The 22,255-nt window shown below is 50.2% G+C and overlaps 1 protein-coding gene across 1 annotated transcript; it reads left to right on the forward strand.

Moving 5' to 3' along the window:
- Window positions 1-3,842: 3,842 nt before the first annotated feature.
- Window positions 3,843-14,744, forward strand: ARRDC5 (arrestin domain containing 5). Its single transcript, XM_012769225.3, has 3 exons — window positions 3,843-4,181; window positions 6,653-6,858; window positions 14,176-14,744. The coding sequence occupies exons 1-3, from the start codon at window positions 3,929-3,931 to the stop codon at window positions 14,701-14,703; spliced, it is 987 nt and encodes a 328-aa protein (XP_012624679.3). The 5' UTR covers window positions 3,843-3,928; the 3' UTR covers window positions 14,704-14,744.
- Window positions 14,745-22,255: the final 7,511 nt, after the last annotated feature.

The raw sequence follows: 22,255 nt of genomic DNA on the forward strand, positions 1-22,255 counted from the left end.
TTCCCGCGAAAACTCGGCATTTGGGAGTTGCGGGGCTGCGGGAGGCCGGCCCGGGGGCGGGCGTCTGGCTGCTGATTGGCCCGCGCAGTGGCGGGAAGCGAGAAAGAGGGTGGGGGACGCCCCCGCCTCTGTCCTCCGCCCCGCGGCCCGGGGCCCCGCCCAGCCCTGTGCGCTCTGCCGGGCGCACCCAGCCTGCGAGGGGGCTGCGTGGCAGTACCTAGGTCCCCCCACGTGCGTGCCCCCTAGGGGCCCTGGGGACCCCCAGGCTAGGCTAAAGACCCCCAGAGCTCTTAAGTCTGCTCGCAGCCTCCCTTCCACGGGCACTCACTGACCACTTAGGCTAAGAAGGCCGGAATCAATGTTTCAATACTGCGAGAGAATGTGGGCGGCCCCTCCCAGACCACCTGCACCCCCATGGCTGGCCCGATCACCCCAAGCCCCGCTGCCTAGATTCAGGGCCCGCCAGCGCTCCCCACCCTACCCACCCGCGGGGCTTGTTTGCTGGTTTTTCCCGCCTCGTTTTCCCGCCTTCTCCGAGCTGTCCAGAGCTGTCCAGGCGGGCAGGGCTGCCCTGCCCCCTCCGCCCTGTCTGTTCCACTCTGGCTAGTCTTGGCGGGCACACAAGTGACCCGTGCTGGGCACCTAAAAAGCAGCTGGACAGGGTGCTGGGAGCTGGGGGAGGGGGCAACAGAGCAAAGCACACCCGGTTGGTGCTCTCGGGGAGCGTCAGTTCTCATCTGGGGGATCCAGGCAAAAAATGAATAAATACAGCAAGTAACTTCAGATAATTCCTGGTAGGAGAGTCGATGAAGGCTGAACAGTGACCAGGGCCACGTGGGCGGCGGGGGGAGAGGCTATTCTGATTAGGGTGAGTGCAGTAGGCCTCTCTAGAAAGATATTTGAGCTGAGATCTGAGACTACACTCCAAGGACAGTGGTCTAGGAGGGAAGGGCAAGCTCAAAGGCCGGAAAAGGCGTAGAGGTGTCCGGGGAGCCGGAAGGGGCAGACAGAGCAAGGGAGGGAGGAGGGGATGAGGTCAGAGGGGTGACATGTAATACCTTGAAGGCCACCAGGAGGACTTTGGTCTTTCTCTGGGGAACTGTGAGCAGAAAAGCATTGCGTTCCCAGTGGATTTTTACACGGCCTCTGTAGCACTCTGTCTGTCAGCGCTGCTTCTGCTATTTCCCCATGGGGCAGACAGAATCGTGAAACACCCCACACACAAAGATGTCCTTGGCCTAATCCCCGGAATCTATGATTATGATGCCTTACACAGCTAACGGGAATAGGGAAATTATCCCGGGTGGCCCAGGGGGGGCCAATGTTGCAAGGGTCCTAGGAGGAAGAAGAGGGAGGCAGGAAGGTCAGAATCACAGGAGATGTGACAACTGGGGTTAGCATGAGCAGCTCGAGAAGGCAAGAATGAGGGCAGCCTCTAGGGGTTAACAAAAGGCCAGGAACAGATTCTCTCCTAGAACAACATCTTGATTTTTTTTAGTTCCTAAGACTCATCTGAGACTTCTGATCCCCAGAACTGTAAGATTAAAAAAAAAAAAATGCAGGTTATTTCAAGCCGCTGAGTTTGTGGTCTTTTGTTACAGCAGCCACAGGGAACTGACACGGTCTGTTCCATGAAGTTCAGGTGTTGCTGTTAACTGTTTGCAACTGCAGGCCTCGGTCAAGGCTAATGAGCACAGCGTTGGACTGGCAGCTGGCAGCCATGGAGCAATGAGGCCACAGGCGTAGGCAGGAATGAAGCAGGCCCACCTGCGACTGTGGAGTGGCTGAGTTCTTCCCAAGTAAGAGCACCTGCCACTGGGACTCGACCTATTTCCATACGTGCACATAGTCTGTTTGCACCTGCTCTTGCAAAAGCTCAACATGGCTGAAAGAGCGAATGGTTCTCCACGTGCACTCGATTCGGGCCATAGCCCGGGCACCTTGGACAGCTGACATTAAGTAAAGCAGAAAGAAATGTCTAGCTTTCCCTGCAGAAAAGACCTTGAGGGGCTATTGATTCAGGCCTCGGATTCCCTAAGCCATCTTAAGAAAGTCAACAATGTCTCAAATTTGCTCGGGTTAATAATTTTAAAACATGACTAAGAAAATATTCTAGGCATCTCAGGAAAAAGCTCACAAACCAGTTAGGAAGACAAGCAGTTTGATGCTCACAAAAGCTATTACGTAAAATAAAGTCACAGGCAGCAAGGTCAATGAATGAGGCCTGACAATCTGGAGAGTGGGTGCTTTCTAGAACCTTCAGTGGCCCTTCCTCTTAGGCACCAGTTTATGTACAAATCAGACACAGGGAATAACAGCTAGGGTGCAAAGGGCCTTGGTTTCCCTTTTGCAAAATGATATTCTCTCAGAGGTCATTAAGTCATTCAACAAACTTTTGTTGTCTCAGCCAGCCATTGTGGTCAATTGTTAGAGTAGCCATAGGGAACCGGATCAGGCAGACAGTGGTGGGCATAAAACCCACTGAGACAAGTCTTACCCTGGAGGGACTTCCTATGGGGAAGACACAGGCTTATATAAAGAGAAATGTCAATCACGAAGGGAGATGGTGGTTTCTGACCGTGTCAATGTTCAGATTGAGCACACAATGCTCTTGGCATCTTCAATACACACCAGATTTCGTGTCTTGGCCATATCTATTATATTGTTTTTCTAATACGCACTGATATAAATGTAGAACCATTAAAATGAAAATGGTTGTCTGTGTAGAACCCCAAACCAACGTGCAAACGTAAGAGGTGCATGTACTAATTTGGGGAACCATCTGATAGGACAGAAAATACTTTGGGCTCATTCCCTGGGTTTCCTCTTCATCATCTGTTAATGGAGCAGATAATACCCGGTTTCCAATGGCTACTATAACAATTGAGCACAATGTGTGGCTCAGACAATAAAAGTTTGTTGAATGCCTTAATGACCTCTGAGAGTGTATCATTTTGCAAAGGGGAAAGGGTGTAAACCCCTAAAATGATAACAGACATTCCTTATGTGTCAGGAATATTGGAGTCTTGTTTGTATTTCCTATAAAAAAGGTGGTGGTTAGGCATGATGGCTCACACCTGTAATCCCAGCACTTTGGGAGGCTGAGGCAGGAGGATCGCCTGAGCCCAGGAGTTCAAGACCAGCCTGGACAACATAGCAAGACCCTGTCTCTGCAAAAATTAGGAAAATTAGCCTCGTGTAGTGACACACACCTGTAGTCCCAGCTCCTCGAGAGGCTGAGGCAGGAGATCCCTTGAGACCAGGAATTCGAGGCTGCAGTGAGCTATGATCATGCCCCGGCACTCCAGCCTGGGTGACAGAGCAACCCTGTGGATAAAACAAAGAAAAAACACTCTGGGAGGCCGAGGCAGGAAGATCGCTCAAAGTCAGGAGTTCAAGACCAGCCCAAGGAAGAGTGAGACCCTGTCTCTACTAAAAATAGAAAGAAATGAATTGGTCAACTCAAAATAATTTTTAAAAAATTAGCCAGGCATGGTTGCATATGCCTGTAATCCCAGCTGCTTGGGAGGCTGAGGCAGGAGGATCGCTTGAGCTCAGGAGTTGGAGGTGGCTGTGAGCTAGACTGATGTCACGGCACTCTAGCCGAGGCAACAAAGTGAGACTCTGTCTCAAACAAACAAACAAAAAAATAAACAAAGAAAAAAAAATTAAATTAAAATTAATCAAAAAATAAAATGGCCAGGCTGCCATTTCAAAAACCAGTGAGGACTCTGAGACTCCCAAACAACCACCTGCCCCCACCCCCCAAACGACAGCCTCGCCTCTCCTCCTGGCCACCCGGTCCCCCTTCCCGGAACTCTGGGTAGGGTGATGTCATAGATAGGACTGCGTCACTGCAGCCAAGGAACTGGGAATCTCGGAGGCATGGGGGAGGGGGAAGGATGTTTCTCCACCACCCCAACCCCCCATGTCTGTGGTGAAGTCAATTGAATTAGTGCTGCCCAAGGATGTGGTCTACCTGGCTGGCTCCAGCATAAACGGGCAGGTGATTCTGAGCCTGAACAGCACCCTGGTGAACCCCATAGTGAAAGTGGAGCTCGTGGGAAGGGGCTACGTCGAGTGGAACGAAGAGATCGGGGCATCCCGCGATTACAGCAGAGACGTGATTTGCAACAACAAGGCAGACTACGTACATAAGACAAAGACGTTCCCAGTGCAGGGTAAGGACAAGACGGGCAGACAGCCCTAGCCATAACAGGGGCCAGGGAGTAAGCACATCTGATAGTCAATCAACAAACCCCCGGGGAAGTCAGAAAAAGTCAGAGTGGCACCTCGGCTCCTTCCTAGGAGGGAAGCTGTGTAGAATGATGACCGTCGGCTGCACACAACACGAAAATAACAAGACACAAGGAGTTGAGCAGACCCCAGATATTCAAAATGAAGATTCAAAGTGCTCTCCTTGGAAAAGGCTATGCTCAGTCCAACAAGTGCCTTTTGGGGGAGCCGTAACAAATCTATCTTGTTATGTTACAGATATTAATAAATCTCCCTCTGGCTGCAAAACCTAAGGACACACAATAAGGTGTCCCAGGGAAAGGGGGGGGGGCAGAAGCGTGAGAGAGACCTACTGAGGAAGGCTAGCCAGTCCCCAGGCCCCGCCCGTTGAGATCTGCAGTCCAAGCAGACATCAGGGCGTCCACACTGCCAGGGAACGAGGTGTCCTTTCCGACATGTGTCTCTGGGGATGTTTCCGGGTGTCAGGCAGAACACGTGGCCAGCGCTTGGCCGCACAACATTTAATTTTAGACTTTTAACATTTCCGGTAGGGTAATCAGGGAAGGTCTCTCCAGATAGGTGACAACTGAGCACAGATCTGAGGGATGGGCTGGACTCCGGCCACGCAGATGTCCTGGGACAAATGGCAACGTGTCAGATGTCCATACTCGGCAGTGACGTCCAGTCTCTGTCTCCCTTAACCCATCCATAAAATGGGCGTGGGAAGAGGGCCTACCCCGCACAATTGTTGTAAGGACTTAATGAACCGCACGTAGAGGGCTTAGCATAGTGCCAAGCATAAAGTAGGGGCTTAAAACTTGTCAGTTCTTCCAATTACTACCAAGACATTCCCCTCCGGGTACAACCCATTTAGCTATCTACCTTTTCACTTTCCAAGTCATTGAACTTCCCCTCCTTTTAAAAAGCATCGGAATGGGCCGGGCGCTGTGGCTCACGCCTGTAATCCTAGCTCTTGGGAGGCCGAGGCGGGCGGATTGCTCAAGGTCAGGAGTTCAAAACCAGCCTGAGCAAGAGCGAGACCCCGTCTCTACTATAAATAGAAAGAAATTAATTGGCCAACTGATATATATATAAAAAATTAGCCGGGCATGGTGGCGCATGCCTGTAGTCCCAGCTACCCGGGAGGCTGAGGCAGAAGGATCACTCGAGCCCAGGAGTTTGAGGTTGCTGTGAGCTAGGCTGACGCCACGGCACTCACTCTAGCCTGGGCCACAAAGCGAGACTCTGTCTCAAAAAAAAAAAAAAAAAAAGCATCGGAATGGCAGGGCGTGGTGGCACCCACCTATAATCCTGGTACTTTGGGAGGTCGAGGGGGGAGGATCACTTAAGGCCAGGAGTCGGAGGCTGCAGTGACCTATGGTGACACCACTGCATTCCAGCCTGGGGCAACAGAGGGACACCCTGTCTCAAAAAAAAAAAAAAGACAAAAACAAAAAAAAACCATTTGCCTGAAGCATGCAATGAGTCCATTCATTTTTGTAACCAACATTTATTGAGCGCCTACTGTATGCAAACGCCAGTGCTGGGTGCTGGAGATGCAGCCCTGATGAATAACACAGATAGGGTCCCTGCTGTCCTGGGGTTTCCATCTGCTGGGGAAGAGGGTTTTGGAGAAACGTAAGAAGGAACATGACATGGAGAGGTCATAGAGATGAGGGCAATGAGAATGTGCTCCCTGGACCTCCGCGGTCATACAATCAACAAATATTAAGCACTGACTGTATGCCGGGCACTGAAGACCAAGCTCCACAAGGGTGGGGAGTTTTGTCCGCCTTGCTCAGTCCTATAAACACTTCCTAAAACCATCTCTGGCAGACGGTAGAAGCTCAAGGTGTGTTTGTTCAATCCTGAGGGCTCCCGCCATGTCACCCACCCTGGGGCGTCCCTCTCCAGCCCACCTGGGGCCTGAGCAGCTCAGAGGGGACGGATAAGCCCAGCCCAGAACCCACCTCCCCACAAAAGCAATAAATAAAGGGAGGAAAAAAAATGAAGGGAGGCCGGGCTCGGTGGCTCACACCTGTAATCCTAGCACTCTGGGAGGCCAAGGCAGGTGGATTGCTCGAGGTCAGGAGTTCGAAACCAGCCTGAGCAAGAGTGAGACCCCCGTCTCTACTATAAATAGAAATTAATTGGCCAACTAACATATATAGAAAAAAAAATCAGCCGGGCATGGTGGCACACGCCTGTAGTCCCAGCTACTCAGGAGGCTGAGGCTGGAGGATCACCTTAGCCCAGGAGTTTGAGGTTGCTGTGAGCTAGGCTGACGCCACGGCACTCACTCTAGCCTGGGCAACAAAGCGAGACTCTATCTCAAAAAAATAAAAAAAATAAAAAAAGAAGGGAAAAAAAGAAGGCTTCTGGAACTTTCTGATGGCATTGTGTGTTTTGCTTTCAGATAACTGGTTAAGTGCAGGCAGCCACACCTTTGACTTCAATTTCAACTTACCTCCCAAGCTTCCCTCAACGTTCGCGAGCAAAATTGGCAACGTCTTCTACTTCGTGCAAGCTTCCTGCATGGGCCGGGAACACATTTTAGCCAAGAAGAGGACTTACTTACTGGTTCAAGGGGTTTCGAACCTTCGCAGAGAAACCCTATTCCAGGTACCCATCGTTGCATGGGGGAATGGCCGGGGTGGGGAGTGCGGGTCATTTGCCAAGCTCCAAGGAGGAAGAGGGAAGGTAGGCAGGCAGGGGACAGGGAAGGCCGTGACAGGGAAGAAGAGAGGCTGTCGAGGCTGAGGGATTGCACAAAGGATCGGCCCGAAACCAGGGCAGGAACGAAGCTGGTGGCTCTCGACTGGGGCTGTTTTATCCTCATAAGACGGTTGGTGGTGTCTGGAGACTCATTTGGTTGTCATACTGGTGACGGGAGCTCCTGGCATGGGGTGGTGGAGGCAGGGACGCTGCTGGGCACCCCGAAGTCCCCAGGACACCCCACCCCAGAGGACCACCTGGCCCCAAATGTCTCAGCGGTGGCAATGGGGGGAGACCTGGCTATAGGGCAAGGCCAGGGCAAGGCCAGGTGGGAGCGGGGCCTGGACACTGGTGGCTCTCCAGGGCCTTTGACCCCGCAGGCGATGGGGACGGTGGCCCTGAGACCTGAGGGGGGGAGGGGCTGTGGCCTGAGTCCCAGGAAGGGCCGCACAGGTCGCTTGCTGAGCGCCAGGTGCAGAGGCGGAAGTCAGGGTGGGTGGAGCGATGTTGGCCAAGTCACTTCACCTCCCTGGGGAGTCATTTGGCATCTAGCACTGGATTATAATGACAAAGGTCACAGGGCTGGCGTTTCTCAGATTAACATCCCAGCACCCCCACCGACCTGCAGTTGGGAGCTTCTCCCAGGCATGCCTCTCCCTGCCCCCACGTCCTCATCTGTAAAATGGGTGTAAAACGGTCTGGCCGCCTAGCTCATTCACTACAGCAAGTCCAGGGCTTCGAGCAGAGCCCGGCGTGGGCACACGCCCCATAAATGCTGCTGCAGCCGCTGCCGGAATTACTATCTGTGTGACAAAGATCATCTGGCGTCCCAGGAGGACAGAGCTGGCGGGGGCGGGGCAGGGGATCAGCCCTGAGACATCCAGCCCGTGTCCCCTCTCTGGGATGGGTGGGAACCTGACTCCTTCAGAAGGACAGACAGGTGGGGCTCAAGACTCTGCCTCTACCCAGCGAACCCCAACTCCCCTGGTCCAGAGCAGTAGCCCGGTCCCCCCACCTCCCACCCTTGCCCCACAAGCCCTGGCCTCCCCACAGCAGTCGGAGAGCACCTGTGGGCACCTGGTCAGGGCATGTCCCTCCTCTGCCCACAGCCCTCCATGGCTCCCACCTACCTGGGGAGAAAAGCCCAAGTCCTCCCTGCGGCCCAGCAGGCCCTGCACAGCCTGCTCCGTCCCCTGCCCGCCCTCCCCTCCTCCCTCTTTGCACCTCCTCATTGTGCTCCAGCCACATGGGCCTCCTCACTGTGCCTCCAACATTGCAGGCCCAGCCCTGCCCCTGCCCCTGCCCCTGCCCCTGGCAGGGGCTGTGCCCTCCTGCCGGGAACACTAAGCCCTTCCTTTTCTCCCTTCTCACCCTTCTGATCTTTGCTCAGAAGCCACATCCTCACGCATCTGCGTTGCCAAATAAACTTCACACATGGCCAATCAGCTGCCACGATCCCCAAGGAAAAGCAATTTAACCATATCTATTGAAATGAATATGAACCTGCATTTTGCCCCAGCCATTTTCCTTCTAGAAATTCTCCCTACAGATCACCCTTCATAGACGCAATATGACCTCACGCAGCAGTGGTTGTCGTGGCAAAAAGTTAGCAACAGCCGGCCGGGCGCGGTGGCTCAGGCCTGTAATCCCAGCACTCTGGGAGGCCAAGGCCCGCATATCGCTCAAGGTCAGGAGTTTGAAACCAGCCTGAGCAAGAGCGAGACCCCGTCTCTACTAAAACTAGAAAGAAATTAATTGGCCAACTAAAAATATATTTAAAAATTAGCCGGGAATGGTGGCTTATGCCCGTAGTCCCAGCTACTCAGGAGACTGAGGCAGGAGGATCGCTTGAGCCCAGGAGTGTGAGGTTGCTGTGAACTAGGTTGACGCCACAGCACTCTAGCCTAGACAACAGAGGGAGACTCTGTCTCAAAAATAAAAAAAATAAAAAAATTTAGCAACACCCTAACTGTTTGTTACTAACGGAATTGTTTGATTAAGTAGAGGTACCCAGTCAAAGGAATACCCCACAGCTACATTAAAGAGACAGAGACAGAGAGACAGAGTGAGACAGAGAATAATGAGGTGGCTTCCTTGCCGGGTGTCCAAGAGAGGGGCTTAAGTGAACACAGCAGGGCTAGTCATCCTGTGCGGTGGCTCACGCCTGTAATCCTAGCACTCTGGGAGGCCGAGGTGGGAGGATTGCTCAAGGTCAGGAGTTTGAAAACAGCCTGAGCAAGAGCGAGACCCCGTCTCTACTATAAATAGAAAGAAATTAATTGGCCAACTAACATATATAGAAAAAATTAGCCGGGCATGGTGGCGCATGCCTGTAGTCCCAGCTACTCGGGAGGCTGAGGCAGGAGGATCGCTTGAGCCCAGGAGTTTGAGGCTGCTGTGAGCTAGGCTGACCCCACGGCACTCACTCTAGCCTGGGCAACAAAGCGAGACTCTATCTCAAAAAAAAGAAAGAAAGAAAAAAAAGTATGCAATCCAATGGCTTTTAGTATATTCACAGAATTGTGCAGTCGTCACCACATTCTAATTTTAGGACATTTCCATCACCCCAAAAAGAAATCTTGTATCCCTTAGCCATCATCACTAAAATCCCCAGCTCCCCAGCCCCTGGCACCCACGATTCCATGTCCCGTCTCTGCGGCTCTGCCTGTTCTGGACATTTCATATAAATGGAGTCACACACTGTGTGTCCTTCTGTGTCTGGCGTCTCTGACTGAGCAGGATGTCCTTAAGGTTCATCCACGCTGTGGCCTGTGTCAGAGCCTCGTCCCTTTCGTGGCCAAGTGATATTCCACATGTGGATGGACCGTCATGTTGATCCACTCACCAGCTGATTTGCACGTTGGGGACATTGTGAGTATGGCTGCTATGACATTCACGTGCAAGTCTTGAAAGATGTCACCAAGTGCCTCTTGTAACAACAAGGGCCATTTGCCCCAAAGGCCTTTCTACGCACCCCCTGTCAGGGAGGCCCCTGTTTGGTGTCCCTCGAGGCCTCCTCAGTGTCCCTATCAGAAATGGCACGGGTCATTTTCAGAAGTACCAGTTTTGTTGCCCATCTTTCCCGCCAGGGTAGCAACTGGCTGCTCTTCACTGCTGTGGGTTTGCCTTGAACTTGGCATCAGCCAGGTACAAATGACACTGGTTCAATGAATGAGTCCCCCCCCAACTCCCACCAAAATTTCCCACAAGCCAAAAGAACATGGGATTCAAAAAAATACCCGAATTTAAGAAATCCAATCTTGAGTTTGCATCTCAATGTTCTTGGGGACCAGGGCACTTCGGCCACCCCATCGGCCTGATGTGGGGGCTGTGCTTCACCCCTGTTCGCACCTCCTGGGACCTCTTGGGGACCAGCAGAGAACTGCTGGCTTTGTCTATAGAGTTAGGGCAGCAGGTTCCTTCACCCCTGCAGGGTCCTAACTCCTCGAATTTTCGAATAAGACTAGAGAGAAACCCCCTGCAATTAGCCTTCTGGAAAAGAGGGGGTGCTAAAGGGAGGCAGGGGCCAGAGGCACACGGTGGGAGGTGAGGTCAGGAGGGTTCAGGGGTCAGCCTGAGGTCCCCAGGAGGAAAGACCGCCCCCTCCACTGCCTGGCACAGTGTTTTGCAAACTGCAGGTCATAACCGGTCTGTTAGTCAGTTGCAAAACTCAATGTTGCTGAATACAAGCCTATTTTTTTTTTTTTTTTTTGAGACAGAGTCTCACTTTTGTTGCCCTGGCTAGAGTGAGTGCTGTGGCGTCAGCCTAGCTCACAGCAACCTCCAACTCCTGGGCTCAAAGCGATCCTCCTGCCTCAGCCTCCCAAGTAGCTGGGACTACAGGCATGCACCACCATGTCCGGCTAATTTTTTGTATATATATTTTTAGTTGGTCAATTAATTTCTTTCTATTTTTAGTAGAGACAGGGTCTTGTTCAGGATGGTTTCGAACTCCCAACCTTGAGCAATCTGCCCGCCTCGGCCTCCCAGAGTGCTAGGATTACAGGCGTGAGCCACCGCGCCCGGCCAAAGCCTATTTTTATAAAATGAAAGACTAAGCAAGACCAGAGATAGGCAATTTCAGAAAAAAAAAAATCAATGTGGTGGATTGCAACCATTTTTTCAATAAATAAAAGAAGAGAACGGATAATAAAATAAGTAGAATAAGAATATTGGAGAACATTAATCTGGTGTGTTGCGACCAACTTTTTAAAAATGAAAGTATAGACTAGAATATGTCAGAAAATATAAATTCGGTGGGTTGCACGCAAATTTATGTTTATAAACATCAATGAGTAGGACAGACTAGAATAGTATTGAATAAAGAGGGTACAACCTCATACCTGTCCTGTTAGGCTAAAATAAACAAAATAAAGAAAAATGAAATTTAGGCTGGCCGAGGTGGCTCACGCCTGTAATCCTGGCACTCTGGGAGGCCGAGGCCAGCAGATCCCTGGAGGTCAGGAGCTCGAACTAGCCTGAGCCTGGTGGATTGCTCAAGGTCAGGAGTTCTAAACCAGCCTGAGCAAAAGCAAGACCCCATCTCTACTATAAATCAAAAGAAAGTAATTGGCCAACTAAGTATTTTAGGCCGGGCGCAGAGGCTCACACCTGTATTCCTAGCACTCTGGGAGGCCGAGGCAGGCGGATTGCTCGAAGTCAGGAGTTCGAAACCAGCCTGAGTGAGACCCCGTCTCTATTATAAATAGAAAGAAATTAATTGGCCAACTAATATATATAAAAAAAATTAGCTGGGCATGGTAGCACATGCCTGTAGTCCCAGCTACTCAGGAGGCTGAGGCAGCAGGATTGATTGAGCCCAGGAGTTTGAGGTTGCTGTGAGCAAGGCTGACGCCACGGCACTCACTCTAGCCTGGGCAACAAAGTGAGACTCTGTCTCAAAAAAAAAAAAAAAAAGTATTTTAGAAATTTATAAAAATTAAAAAAAAAATAGCGTGCAACAGAAATTATCAGAAAAAGTTAATGTGATGGGTTGCAACCAACTGCTTAAAAACAAAATAGAATAGACTAGAAAACAACAGAAAAATAAATTCAGAGGGTTGCAACCCACATTTTATAAATAAATGAAATAAATATAATAAAAATACCATAGGAGGCCGGGCGCGGTGGCTCACGCCTGTAATCCTAGCACTCTAGGAGGCCGAGGCGGGAGGATTGCTCGAGGTCAGGAGTTCAAAACCAGCCTGAGCAAGAGCGAGACCCCGTTTCTATTATAAATAGAAAGAAATTAATTGGCCAACTAATATATATAGAAAAAATCAGCCGGGCATGGTGGCGAATGCCTGTAGTCCCGGCTACTCGGGAGGCTGAGGCAGGAGGATCGCTTGAGCCCAGGAGTTTGAGGTTGCTGTGAGCTAGGCTGACGCCACGGTACTCACTCTAGCCTGGGCAACAGAGTGAGACTCTGTCTCAAAAAAACAAAAAACCATAGGAATAAAAATACTTATAAGCGGGCATGGAAGCAAGGAGAAGTATTATTTGAGGCAACATTTATTTTTCCTAGATCCAGATACAGATGGACACAGAGATCTGTGTTCTACGGCACAATAGTAAAATCTAAGTTTTAACTGTGAGTTGTTGCTAAATAGAAATAAAAAGAATACGTGGAAAGAATGCTATATATGACCTACAAAACCTAAATTATTTCTAACAGGCACCTTTCAGAAAAAGCCCACCAGCCCCTGCCCTAGAGCAAGTCTTGCGTGCAAACAAGAGGAAGGTGTCTTCAGCAGGCTTCCTTTAGCACTTGTATGATATCAGACACCCGGACCAAATCGGAGTACCCCTCCTGGGGGAGGGGACGGAGCAATTATGTGGCAGCACACTTCATTGCCATCGTCCAAACAAATGAACCCAATTGACAGGCACCAGCATGAATGCATCTCAAACCCAGAATGTTAAACAAGAACACACGCAGCTGGATGCCATTTACTTATATAAAGAGTTCAAATATGCAAAAGATACTATAGGCTAAACCAGGCATCCTCAAACTAAGGCCTGCGGGCCATATGTGGGTGTTTTTGCCCGTGTGTTTTTTTACTTCAAAATAAGATATGGGGCCGGGCGCGGTGGCTCACGCCTGTAGTCCTAGCTCTCTGGGAGGCCGAGGCGGGCGGATTGCTCGAGGTCAGGAGTTCGAAACCAGCCTGAGCAAGAGCGAGACCCCGTCTCTACTATAAATAGAAAGAAATTAATTGGCCAACTAACATATATAGAAAAAATTAGCCGGGCATGGTGGCGCATGCCTGTAGTCCCAGCCACTTGGGAGGCTGAGGCAGAAGGATCGCTTGAGCCCAGGAGTTTGAGGTTGCTGTGAGCTAGGCTGATGCCACGGCACTCACTCTAGCCTAGGCAACAAAGCGAGACTCTGTCTCAAAAAAAAATAAATAAATAAAAAAAATAAGATATGAACGGTAGTATACATAGGAATCCATTTATAGTTTTTTAAAATTATAGTCCGGCCCTCCAACGGTCTCAAGGACAGTGAACTGGCCCCCTGTTTATTTCTTTATTTTATTTTATTTTATTTTTTGAGACAGAGTCTCACTCTGTTGCCCAGGCTAGAGTGAGTGCCATGGCGTCAGCCTCGCCTACAGCAACCTCAAACTCCTGGGCTTGAGCGATCCTGCTGCCTCAGCCTCCCGAGTAGCTGGGACTACAGGCACGCGCCACCATGCCCGGCTAATTTTTTCTATATATATTAGTTGGCCAATTAATTTCTTTCTATTTATAGTAGAGACGGGGTCTCACTCTTGATCAGGCTGGTTTCGAACTCCTGACCTCGAGCAATCCTCCCGCCTCGGCCTTCCAGAGTGCCAGGATTACAGGTGAAAGCCATGGCACCTGGGCTGGCCCCCTGTTTAAAAAGTTTGAGGACCCCTGTGCTGAACAACATGTCTTGTTTAGGCACCTACATGAATGTAGTAAGGGAATAAATATGTATGGATGCAAGGAAATCGCGACTAGAAAATTCAGGACGCTTGCGCTTTGGGCACATGCTAAAGGCTGTCGGGGAAACCAGCAAATTTCTCCTGGACTCCAGGCTCTTGGACGCAAAGTCCCCAAGAGCCCAGCCCCCATGCAAGCACTTCTTTGTAGGACCGTCCCAGAGTCCCGGACGCTCTGAGGGCGGAGCGCCGGGCAGGGGAGCAGGTCTCGTGGCCACAGCCCCTCACGACGGACCGTTCTCCCCTGTCCTTCTAGAACCCTCTCTGCGTGGAGGCCAAGAAGACAGTCTCCTACAACTGCTGCAGCCGGGGCACCATCCTCCTGCGCATCCAGATGGAGAGCAACGTGTTCACGCCGGGGGACAGGGTGGTGTTCACCTCGGAGATCGCCAACCAGACCGGCAAGTGCATCCGGGCGGTCATCTTCGCCCTGTACGCCCGCGTGCAGTACGAGGGCTTCACGCCCGGCGCCGAGCGGCGCCTGCGGGCCGACAGCTGCGAGCTGCTCCGGCAGGAGGCCAACACCCAGATCACCCCCTTCGACACCACCAAGATCGTCAGCTCCTTCAACCTGCCGCTGGTGCTGTCCGTGAACGACAACACGTGGGACGGCGAGATCATGCACACGCACTACGAGCTGGTGGTCACCGTGCACCTGCCCTGGTCGCTCAGCAGCATCAAGGCCATCGTCCCCATCGTCATCACCAGCGCGGCGGCGGGGTCCACTCACTCGCTGGGCGCCACGAGTGAGGCCGAGCCCGGGAGCCAGGATCCCCAGAATTAAGTGTCCAAACTTCTAAATATTAAAAGCTTTATCAGACTCTCTACGACGAGAAGCCGTCTGTGTTGCCCAGGTGACGATCGGGTGAGGCTGGGCGCGGGCGGCGTGCTGCCCGCCATGTCCCCAAGCCCTGCGGGCCAGGCGGCCGGGTCTCCCGTCCCAAGAAACACCATCAAATCCGGCCCGGGTTGGCACAGAGGCCAGGCCGAGAGCTGCGTTCATTGTTTGCAAACAACATAAAATAAAATTCAGCCAGACCCCTAGCTCGCAATGGGCACCAGAGTAAACTCCTGGGGGAGGGAGGGGGCAGATGGCACAGACCAGGGGACCCCCAGCTCCCAGGACCCCCCTCCTCTCTCCCTCCCCACTCAGGAGTGGAGTTAAAGGGGACCCACCGTGGGGCGCGGGGTCTCTTGGGGGTCTGTGGAATCCCCTAATGCAGTGGCTCTCAACCAGGGCCGAGGCTGCCCTCCAGGGGACACTTGGCCATGTCTGGGGACATTTGTGATCAATACAACTCTGGGGGGAGGCCAGGGGTGCTGGGGCAGTCCATGGGGACAGGTTGCTGCGGTTGATCCTGCAGCTGCTCCACTGCGCTCAGGGTGAATGTCCCGATCCTCCCGGTGAGGGGCCTGCGCCATCTACCCATGGTCAGCCAGCCACAGGGTGCTGCCACATCTGCCCCAATCTCCCCTTGCTTTGCCTCTGCCCTGTCGGATCCGCCTTCCTCGCTGGGTTGGACCCCTGCTGTCACCTCCACCCTGATTTCCCCGCTCCTGCCTCCTTTGTTCTGGCTCTGTCCTTTCTTTTTTTTTTTTTTTTTTTTTTTTTGGAGACAGAGTCTCACTTTGTTGCCCAGGCTAGAGTGAGTGTCATGGCGTCAGCCTAGCTCACACAACCTCAAACTTCTGGGCTCAAGCGATCCTCCTGCCTCAGCCTCCTGAGTAGCTGGGACTACAGGCATGGGCCACCATGCCCAGCTAATTTTTTAATATATTTTTAGTTGGCCAATTAATTTCTTTCTATTTTTTTTTTTTAGTAGAGGCAGGGTGTTACTCTTGCTCAGGCTGGTCTCAAACTCCTGAGTTCAAACGATCTGCCCACCTCAGCCTTCCAGAGTGCTGGGATTACAGGCGTGAGCCCCCGCGCCTGGCGTAAATCCTGTCCCTTCTATCTCACTCTGTTGCACGGGCTAGAGTGAGTGCCGTGGCGTCAGCCTAGCTCACAGCCTCAAACTCCTGGGCTCTAGCAATCCTCCTGCCTCAGCCTCTAGAGGAGCTTTCGACTGCCAGGTGCCACCACTCTGGCTAGTTTTTTCTATTTTAGTAGAGATAGGGTCTCACTCTTGCTCAGGCTGGTCTTGAACTCCTGACCTCAAGTGATCCTCCTGCCTTGGCCTCCCAAAGTGGGAGTAGTACAGAGTAGTATAGGCATAGGCACCACACCCGGCCACCATATAGCCTTTATTTTTCTTTATTGTGGGTTTTTTTTTCAGCTTTTTTTTTTTTTCAAGAGAATTAAATTGTTATAATGGTTGATACACAAGCTTCATTCCCATCTATAATTTTTTATCTGGTACCATTATTCAGTTTAGATATATTGCATAGGATATGCCAACAATCATCTTTATAACCAGTAATTCCATGCATTCCATGTCCTTGCATGATCCCTTTTAATGGTGAACTTCAGGTCACAACAGTAACCATCAGTTCAACTACACCTGGCCTGAAGACAACGGCTTCCCCACCCAAGCAGGTTGCAAATGAATTTCAAATAGAACCTGGTATCACCCTGAAGGAATTCTATCTTCAAACTTTTTTTTTTTTTTTTTTTTGAGACAGAGTCTCTCTTTGTTGCCCAGGCTAGAGTGAGGTCCGTGGCGTCAGCCTAGCTCACAGCAACCTCAGACTCCTGGGCTCAAGCGATCCTCCTGCCTCAGCCTCCCTAGTAGCTGGGACTACAGGCATGTGCCACCATGCCCGGCTAATTTTTTCTCTATATATTAGTTGGCCAATTAATTTCTTTCTATTTATAGTAGAGACGGGGTCTCGCTCTTGCTCAGGCTGGTTTCGAACTCCTGACCTCGAGCAATCCTCCCGACTCGGCCTCCCAGAGTGCTAGGATTACAGGCGAGCGCCACCGCACCCGGCCTATCTTCAAACTTTTGGAGAAGTTTACCAAAATGGCTTCAGAGTAGACTAACTTTACACAGCACATTAAAAAAAAAAAAATAGACACATTTATTCAGTGTCATGATCAGACTCTTACATTTAGCAATCAACAGCATGGGTGCAAAAAAAAAAATCTACATTAAAACCCTTTGTTGGAATGCTTTACACTTTCCACAGAACAGAAACTAAAATAACCTGTTATAGGATTAGTCACAATACATCCTCAAGTTTTTTGCCCATACACATGAGTATTGTTTGTTGCCCAGGGTAGCGTGAGTGCCGTTGCATCAGCCTCGCCCATAGCAACCTCAGACTCCTGGGCTCAAGCGATCCTCCTGCCTCAGCCTCCCGAGTAGCTGGGACTACAGGCATGCGCCACCATGCCCGGCTAATTTCTTTTTCTATATATATTAGTTGGCCAATTAATTTCTTTCTGTTTTATAGTAGAGATAGGATCCGGGTCTTGCTCCGGCTAGTTTTGAACTCCTAACCTTGAGCGATCTGCCCGCCTCAGCCTCCCAGGGTGCTAGGATTACAAGCGTGAGCCACCGCACCCGGCCTGGCCTTTATCTTTTTTTTTTATTTTTTAGTTTTTTAGACAGAGTCTCTCTCTGTTGCCAGAGCTAGAGTGGCATGGCATCAGTCTGGCTCACAGCAACCTCTAACTCCTAGGCTCAAGCAATCCTCCTGCCTCAGCCTCCCAAGTAGCTGAGACTACAGGCATGGACCATGCATGCCCGGCTAATATATATATATATATTTTTTTTAATTTTTTTAGTTGGCCAATTAATTTCTTTCTATTTTTAGTAGGGATGGGGTCTCACTCTTGCTCAGGCTGGTTTTGAACTCCTGACCTTGAGCGATCCACCCACTTCCGCCTCCCATAGTGCCAGCATTACAGGCATGCGCCTAGTTCCCCTCCTTTAGTCTTCTAAATTAAAATCTAAAAGGCTCATCTGGACCTTCCTTGACCGCAGAGACGGAATGAAAGAATGGGCCCCGAGCTCTCTTCCTGGAAGAAGAATGACTCAGAAGTACTTCTGCAGCCCCCCACGGGCTGCAAAGCACCCGCACCTGCCCCACCCCTGCCAAGGGGTCTGGGTCTGGGGGGTGTGGGTGTGGGGCTGGAGGGGCGTGCACGCAAATGGCGCCAGCCCCTGCGGCACCGGGGCGATTCCGGAAGACACAGCCTCCCCACCCTGCAGTGGCAGCACACTCACTTAACTTTCATAGGTTTTTTTCGGGCAGGGGCCGCTCTGACCCTCCGGCGAGAGGGTGGTGCCGCCAAAAGCAGGGCGAGACCTTGAGCGCACCAGAGGTGAACCCAGTAGCTCAGGGAGCCCATCGGGGACGCCGGCCTGGCTTCCCCTTCTCTTCCACCTGTCCTCGTGGCCGGCACCCTCCTGGCGCTTTGCTCTTCCGGCCGGACGCCAGCAGGCACGACCTGGGCCCTGGTCCTGGCCCGCACCCTCCTTGCGCTTTGCTCTTCCGGTCCTGGCTCGCCCTGGTCCTGGCCCGCCCCGGTCCTGGCCCGCCCCGGTCCTGGCCCGCACCACCGGGCTAGGCTTCAGGATCTCACAGGGTTTCCCCATCTCATATATACGTGCTCCCGGGCACCAGGGTGACCTGGCCGCGACATCCGTGAGCCTGGTGCTGGCAATGATGATTCGGCTGGTCTGCCTGGCTAAGGCGCTGTCCCCTGTCTCCCTCATCTCACGTGCGTCCTTCCCGAAGCCGCGGGCTGGGTGGCAGGGGACGACCGTCCCGGGTTGGGGAGGACCCTTTTTCCATCAAGGGTACACGAGTAGCTGTGATCCACCGCTGGAACCCCCAACACACCGCCGTATCGAGATAGATGGACATACAGACATACTCCGTATTCAAACTTCCCTGGTGTCTCCATGTATTTTCTATATGAAAAGACATTTTCTTATCACTGTTTTGCTGTGTCACGTGTCAGGGAATGCACCGGGTCCCATCTCCCCGAGTGGCGAATCGGGCGCAACTCGCTCTGGTTCCCTGGGGAACCTCAATACGATCTGTCCTTTGGAGGGTCCAGTTTCTCCCGACCGGGGCGATGCTTTCTACGGGCGATGCCAGCAACGCGGAGCAGTCAGCAGCATCCCGCGCCGTGCACCCCCGGGGCCAGGGCCCGCGTCCCGGCGCCGCCATGGCCACCAAGCCCCGGAGAAAGGGTGGACGGGATGATGCTGCTGCTGATGATGCTAAAGGCGGGTAAAGCCAAGGGCGAACCACTTGGAAGACCCGCGAGGTCGTCTGCTGCACCTGCTCCTGCAGAGCCCGAGCCCGAGCCTGCAGGGGCCCCTGCAAGGGGGGGGGGCACCCCCAGGGCAGAGGGAAAGGCGACGCTGTAAGGACGGCAGCCCTGCAGAGAACGGGATGGCAGAAGACACCGGGCGCAGGAAGCCGAGGTGCTGCGGGGGCCACGTGGAGAGCGTGCATTGTTGACAACTGCGTACTTCTGGTGGCTGTACAGTTTGAAATACTATTTTTTGTCAAGTTTTATAAAAATGCCAAAAAAAACCAATCTGCTTCTAGGCACACCACTTTTCATGCCTTGACAGCTGCTCACTGTGAGCCCGCTGTCTTCTTTTCCATATATATATATTTTAATTTTTTTTACTGATTTTATCACATACCACATCCATATATTGTTTTTTGTTTTCTTTTCTTTTCTTTTTTGGAGACAGAGTCTTGCAATGTTGCCCAGGCTAGAGTGAGTGCCGTGGCGGCAGCCTAGCTCACAGCAACCTCAAACTCCTGGGCTCAAGCAATCCTCCTGCCTCAGCCTCCTGAGTAGCTGGGACGACAGGCATGCGCCACCATGCCCGGCTGATTTTTTCTATATATTTTCAGTTGGCCAATTAATTTCTTTCTATTTATAGAAGACGGGGTCTCGCTCTCGCTCAGGCTGGTTTCGAACTCCTGACCTCGAGCAATCCGCCCGTCTCGGCCTCCCAGGGTGCTAGGATTACAGGCGTGAGCCACCGCGCCCAGCCTCACTGTCTTTTTTATTTCAGCATATTGTGAGGGTGCAAAGTTAAGGTTCCATTTGTTGCCCTTGCACTCCTTCTCCCGTGCGTCCTTCCTCCAGATGCTGCGTGTGGCACTCATTGGGGATGCACGCACCCACGGTGCATATATGTATGCCCCATTGCGTATGTATGTATATGCCCCATTGTGTGTTTATGTACGTATTTGTGTATACGCCCATTGTGTATGTATGTATATACCCTATTGTGTATGTATGTATGTATGTATACCCCCATTGTGTATGTATGTATGTATGTATACCCCCATTGTGTATGTATGTAAATACCCCATACTGTATGTATGTATGTACATATACCCCCATTGTGTATGTATGTAAATACCCCATAGTGTATGTATGTATGTATGTATACCCCCATTGTGTATGTATGTCAATACCCCATACTGTATGTATGTATGTATGTATACCCCCATTGTGTATGTATGTATGTATGTATACCCCCATTGTGTATGTATGTCAATACCCCATAGTGTATGTATGTATGTATACCCCCATTGTGTATGTATGTAAATACCCCATAGTGTATGTATGTATGTATGTATACCCCCATTGTGTATGTATGTAAATACCCCATACTGTATGTATGTATGTACGTATACCCCCATTGTGTATGTATGTAAATACCCCATAGTGTATGTATGTATGTATGTATACCCCCATTGTGTATGTATGTAAATACCCCATACTGTATGTATGTATGTATGTATACCCCCATTGTGTATGTATGTATGTATGTATACCTCCATTGTGTATGTATGTAAATACCCCATAGTGTTTATGTATGTATGTATGTATACCCCCATTGTGTATGTATGTATGTATGTATACCCCCATTGTGTATGTATGTAAATACCCCATACTGTATGTATGTATGTACATATACCCCCATTGTGTATGTATGTAAATACTCCATAGTGTATGTATGTATGTATGTATACCCCCATTGTGTATGTATGTCAATACCCCATACTGTATGTATGTATGTATGTATACCCCCATTGTGTATGTATGTATGTATGTATACCCCCATTGTGTATGTATGTCAATACCCCATAGTGTATGTATGTATGTATACCCCCATTGTGTATGTATGTAAATACCCCATAGTGTATGTATGTATGTATGTATACCCCCATTGTGTATGTATGTAAATACCCCATACTGTATGTATGTATGTACGTATACCCCCATTGTGTATGTATGTAAATACCCCATAGTGTATGTATGTATGTATGTATACCCCCATTGTGTATGTATGTAAATACCCCATACTGTATGTATATATGTACGTATACCCCCATTGTGTATGTATGTATGTATACCCCCATTGTGTATGTATGTCAATACCCCATACTGTATGTATGTATGTATGTATACCCCCATACTGTATGTATGTATGTATGTATACCCCCATTGTGTATGTATGTAAATACCCCATAGTGTTTATGTATGTATGTATGTATGTATACCCCCATTGTGTATGTATGTAAATACCCCATAGTGTTTATGTATGTATGTATGTATGTATACCCCCATTGTGTATGTATGTCAATACCCCATACTGTATGTATGTATGTACGTATACCCCCATTGTGTATGTATGTCAATACCCCATACTGTATGTATGTATGTATGTATACCCCCATTGTGTATGTATGTATGTATGTATACCCCCATTGTGTATGTATGTAAATACCCCATAGTGTTTATGTATGTATGTATACCCCCATTGTGTATGTATGTAAATACCCCATAGTGTATGTATGTATGTATGTATACCCCCATTGTGTATGTATGTCAATACCCCATAGTGTATGTATGTATGTATACCCCCATTGTGTATGTATGTCAATACCCCATACTGTATGTATGTATGTACGTATACCCCCATTTTGTATGTATGTAAATACCCCATAGTGTATGTATGTATGTATACCCCCATTGTGTATGTATGTAAATACCCCATAGTGTATGTATGTATGTATGTATACCCCCATTGTGTATGTATGTAAATACCCCATACTGTATGTATGATTGTACGTATACCCCCATTTTGTATGTATGTAAATACCCCATAGTGTATGTATGTATGTATGTATGTATGTATGTATGTATGTATACCCCCATTGTGTATGTATGTAAATACCCCATAGTGTTTATGTATGTATGTATACCCCCATTGTGTATGTATGTAAATACCCCATAGTGTATGTATGTATGTATGTATGTATACCCCCATTGTGTATGTATGTAAATACCCCATAGTGTTTATGTATGTATGTATACCCCCATTGTGTATGTATGTAAATAC

The sequence above is a fragment of the Microcebus murinus genome, chromosome 27, assembly GCF_040939455.1.
Source record: "Microcebus murinus isolate Inina chromosome 27, M.murinus_Inina_mat1.0, whole genome shotgun sequence".
In the NCBI taxonomy this organism is placed as follows: domain Eukaryota; kingdom Metazoa; phylum Chordata; class Mammalia; order Primates; family Cheirogaleidae; genus Microcebus; species Microcebus murinus.

Excerpts from the sequence above, each read along its gene's own strand:
- ARRDC5 (XM_012769225.3), top strand. The coding sequence starts at position 3,929 with ATGTCTGTGGTGAAGTCAATTGAATTAGTGCTGCCCAAGGATGTGGTC. Across the intron at positions 4,182-6,652 it reads AAAGACGTTCCCAGTGCAGG|ATAACTGGTTAAGTGCAGGC; the intron begins GTAAGGACAAGA and ends TTTTGCTTTCAG. Across the intron at positions 6,859-14,175 it reads GCAGAGAAACCCTATTCCAG|AACCCTCTCTGCGTGGAGGC; the intron begins GTACCCATCGTT and ends CTGTCCTTCTAG.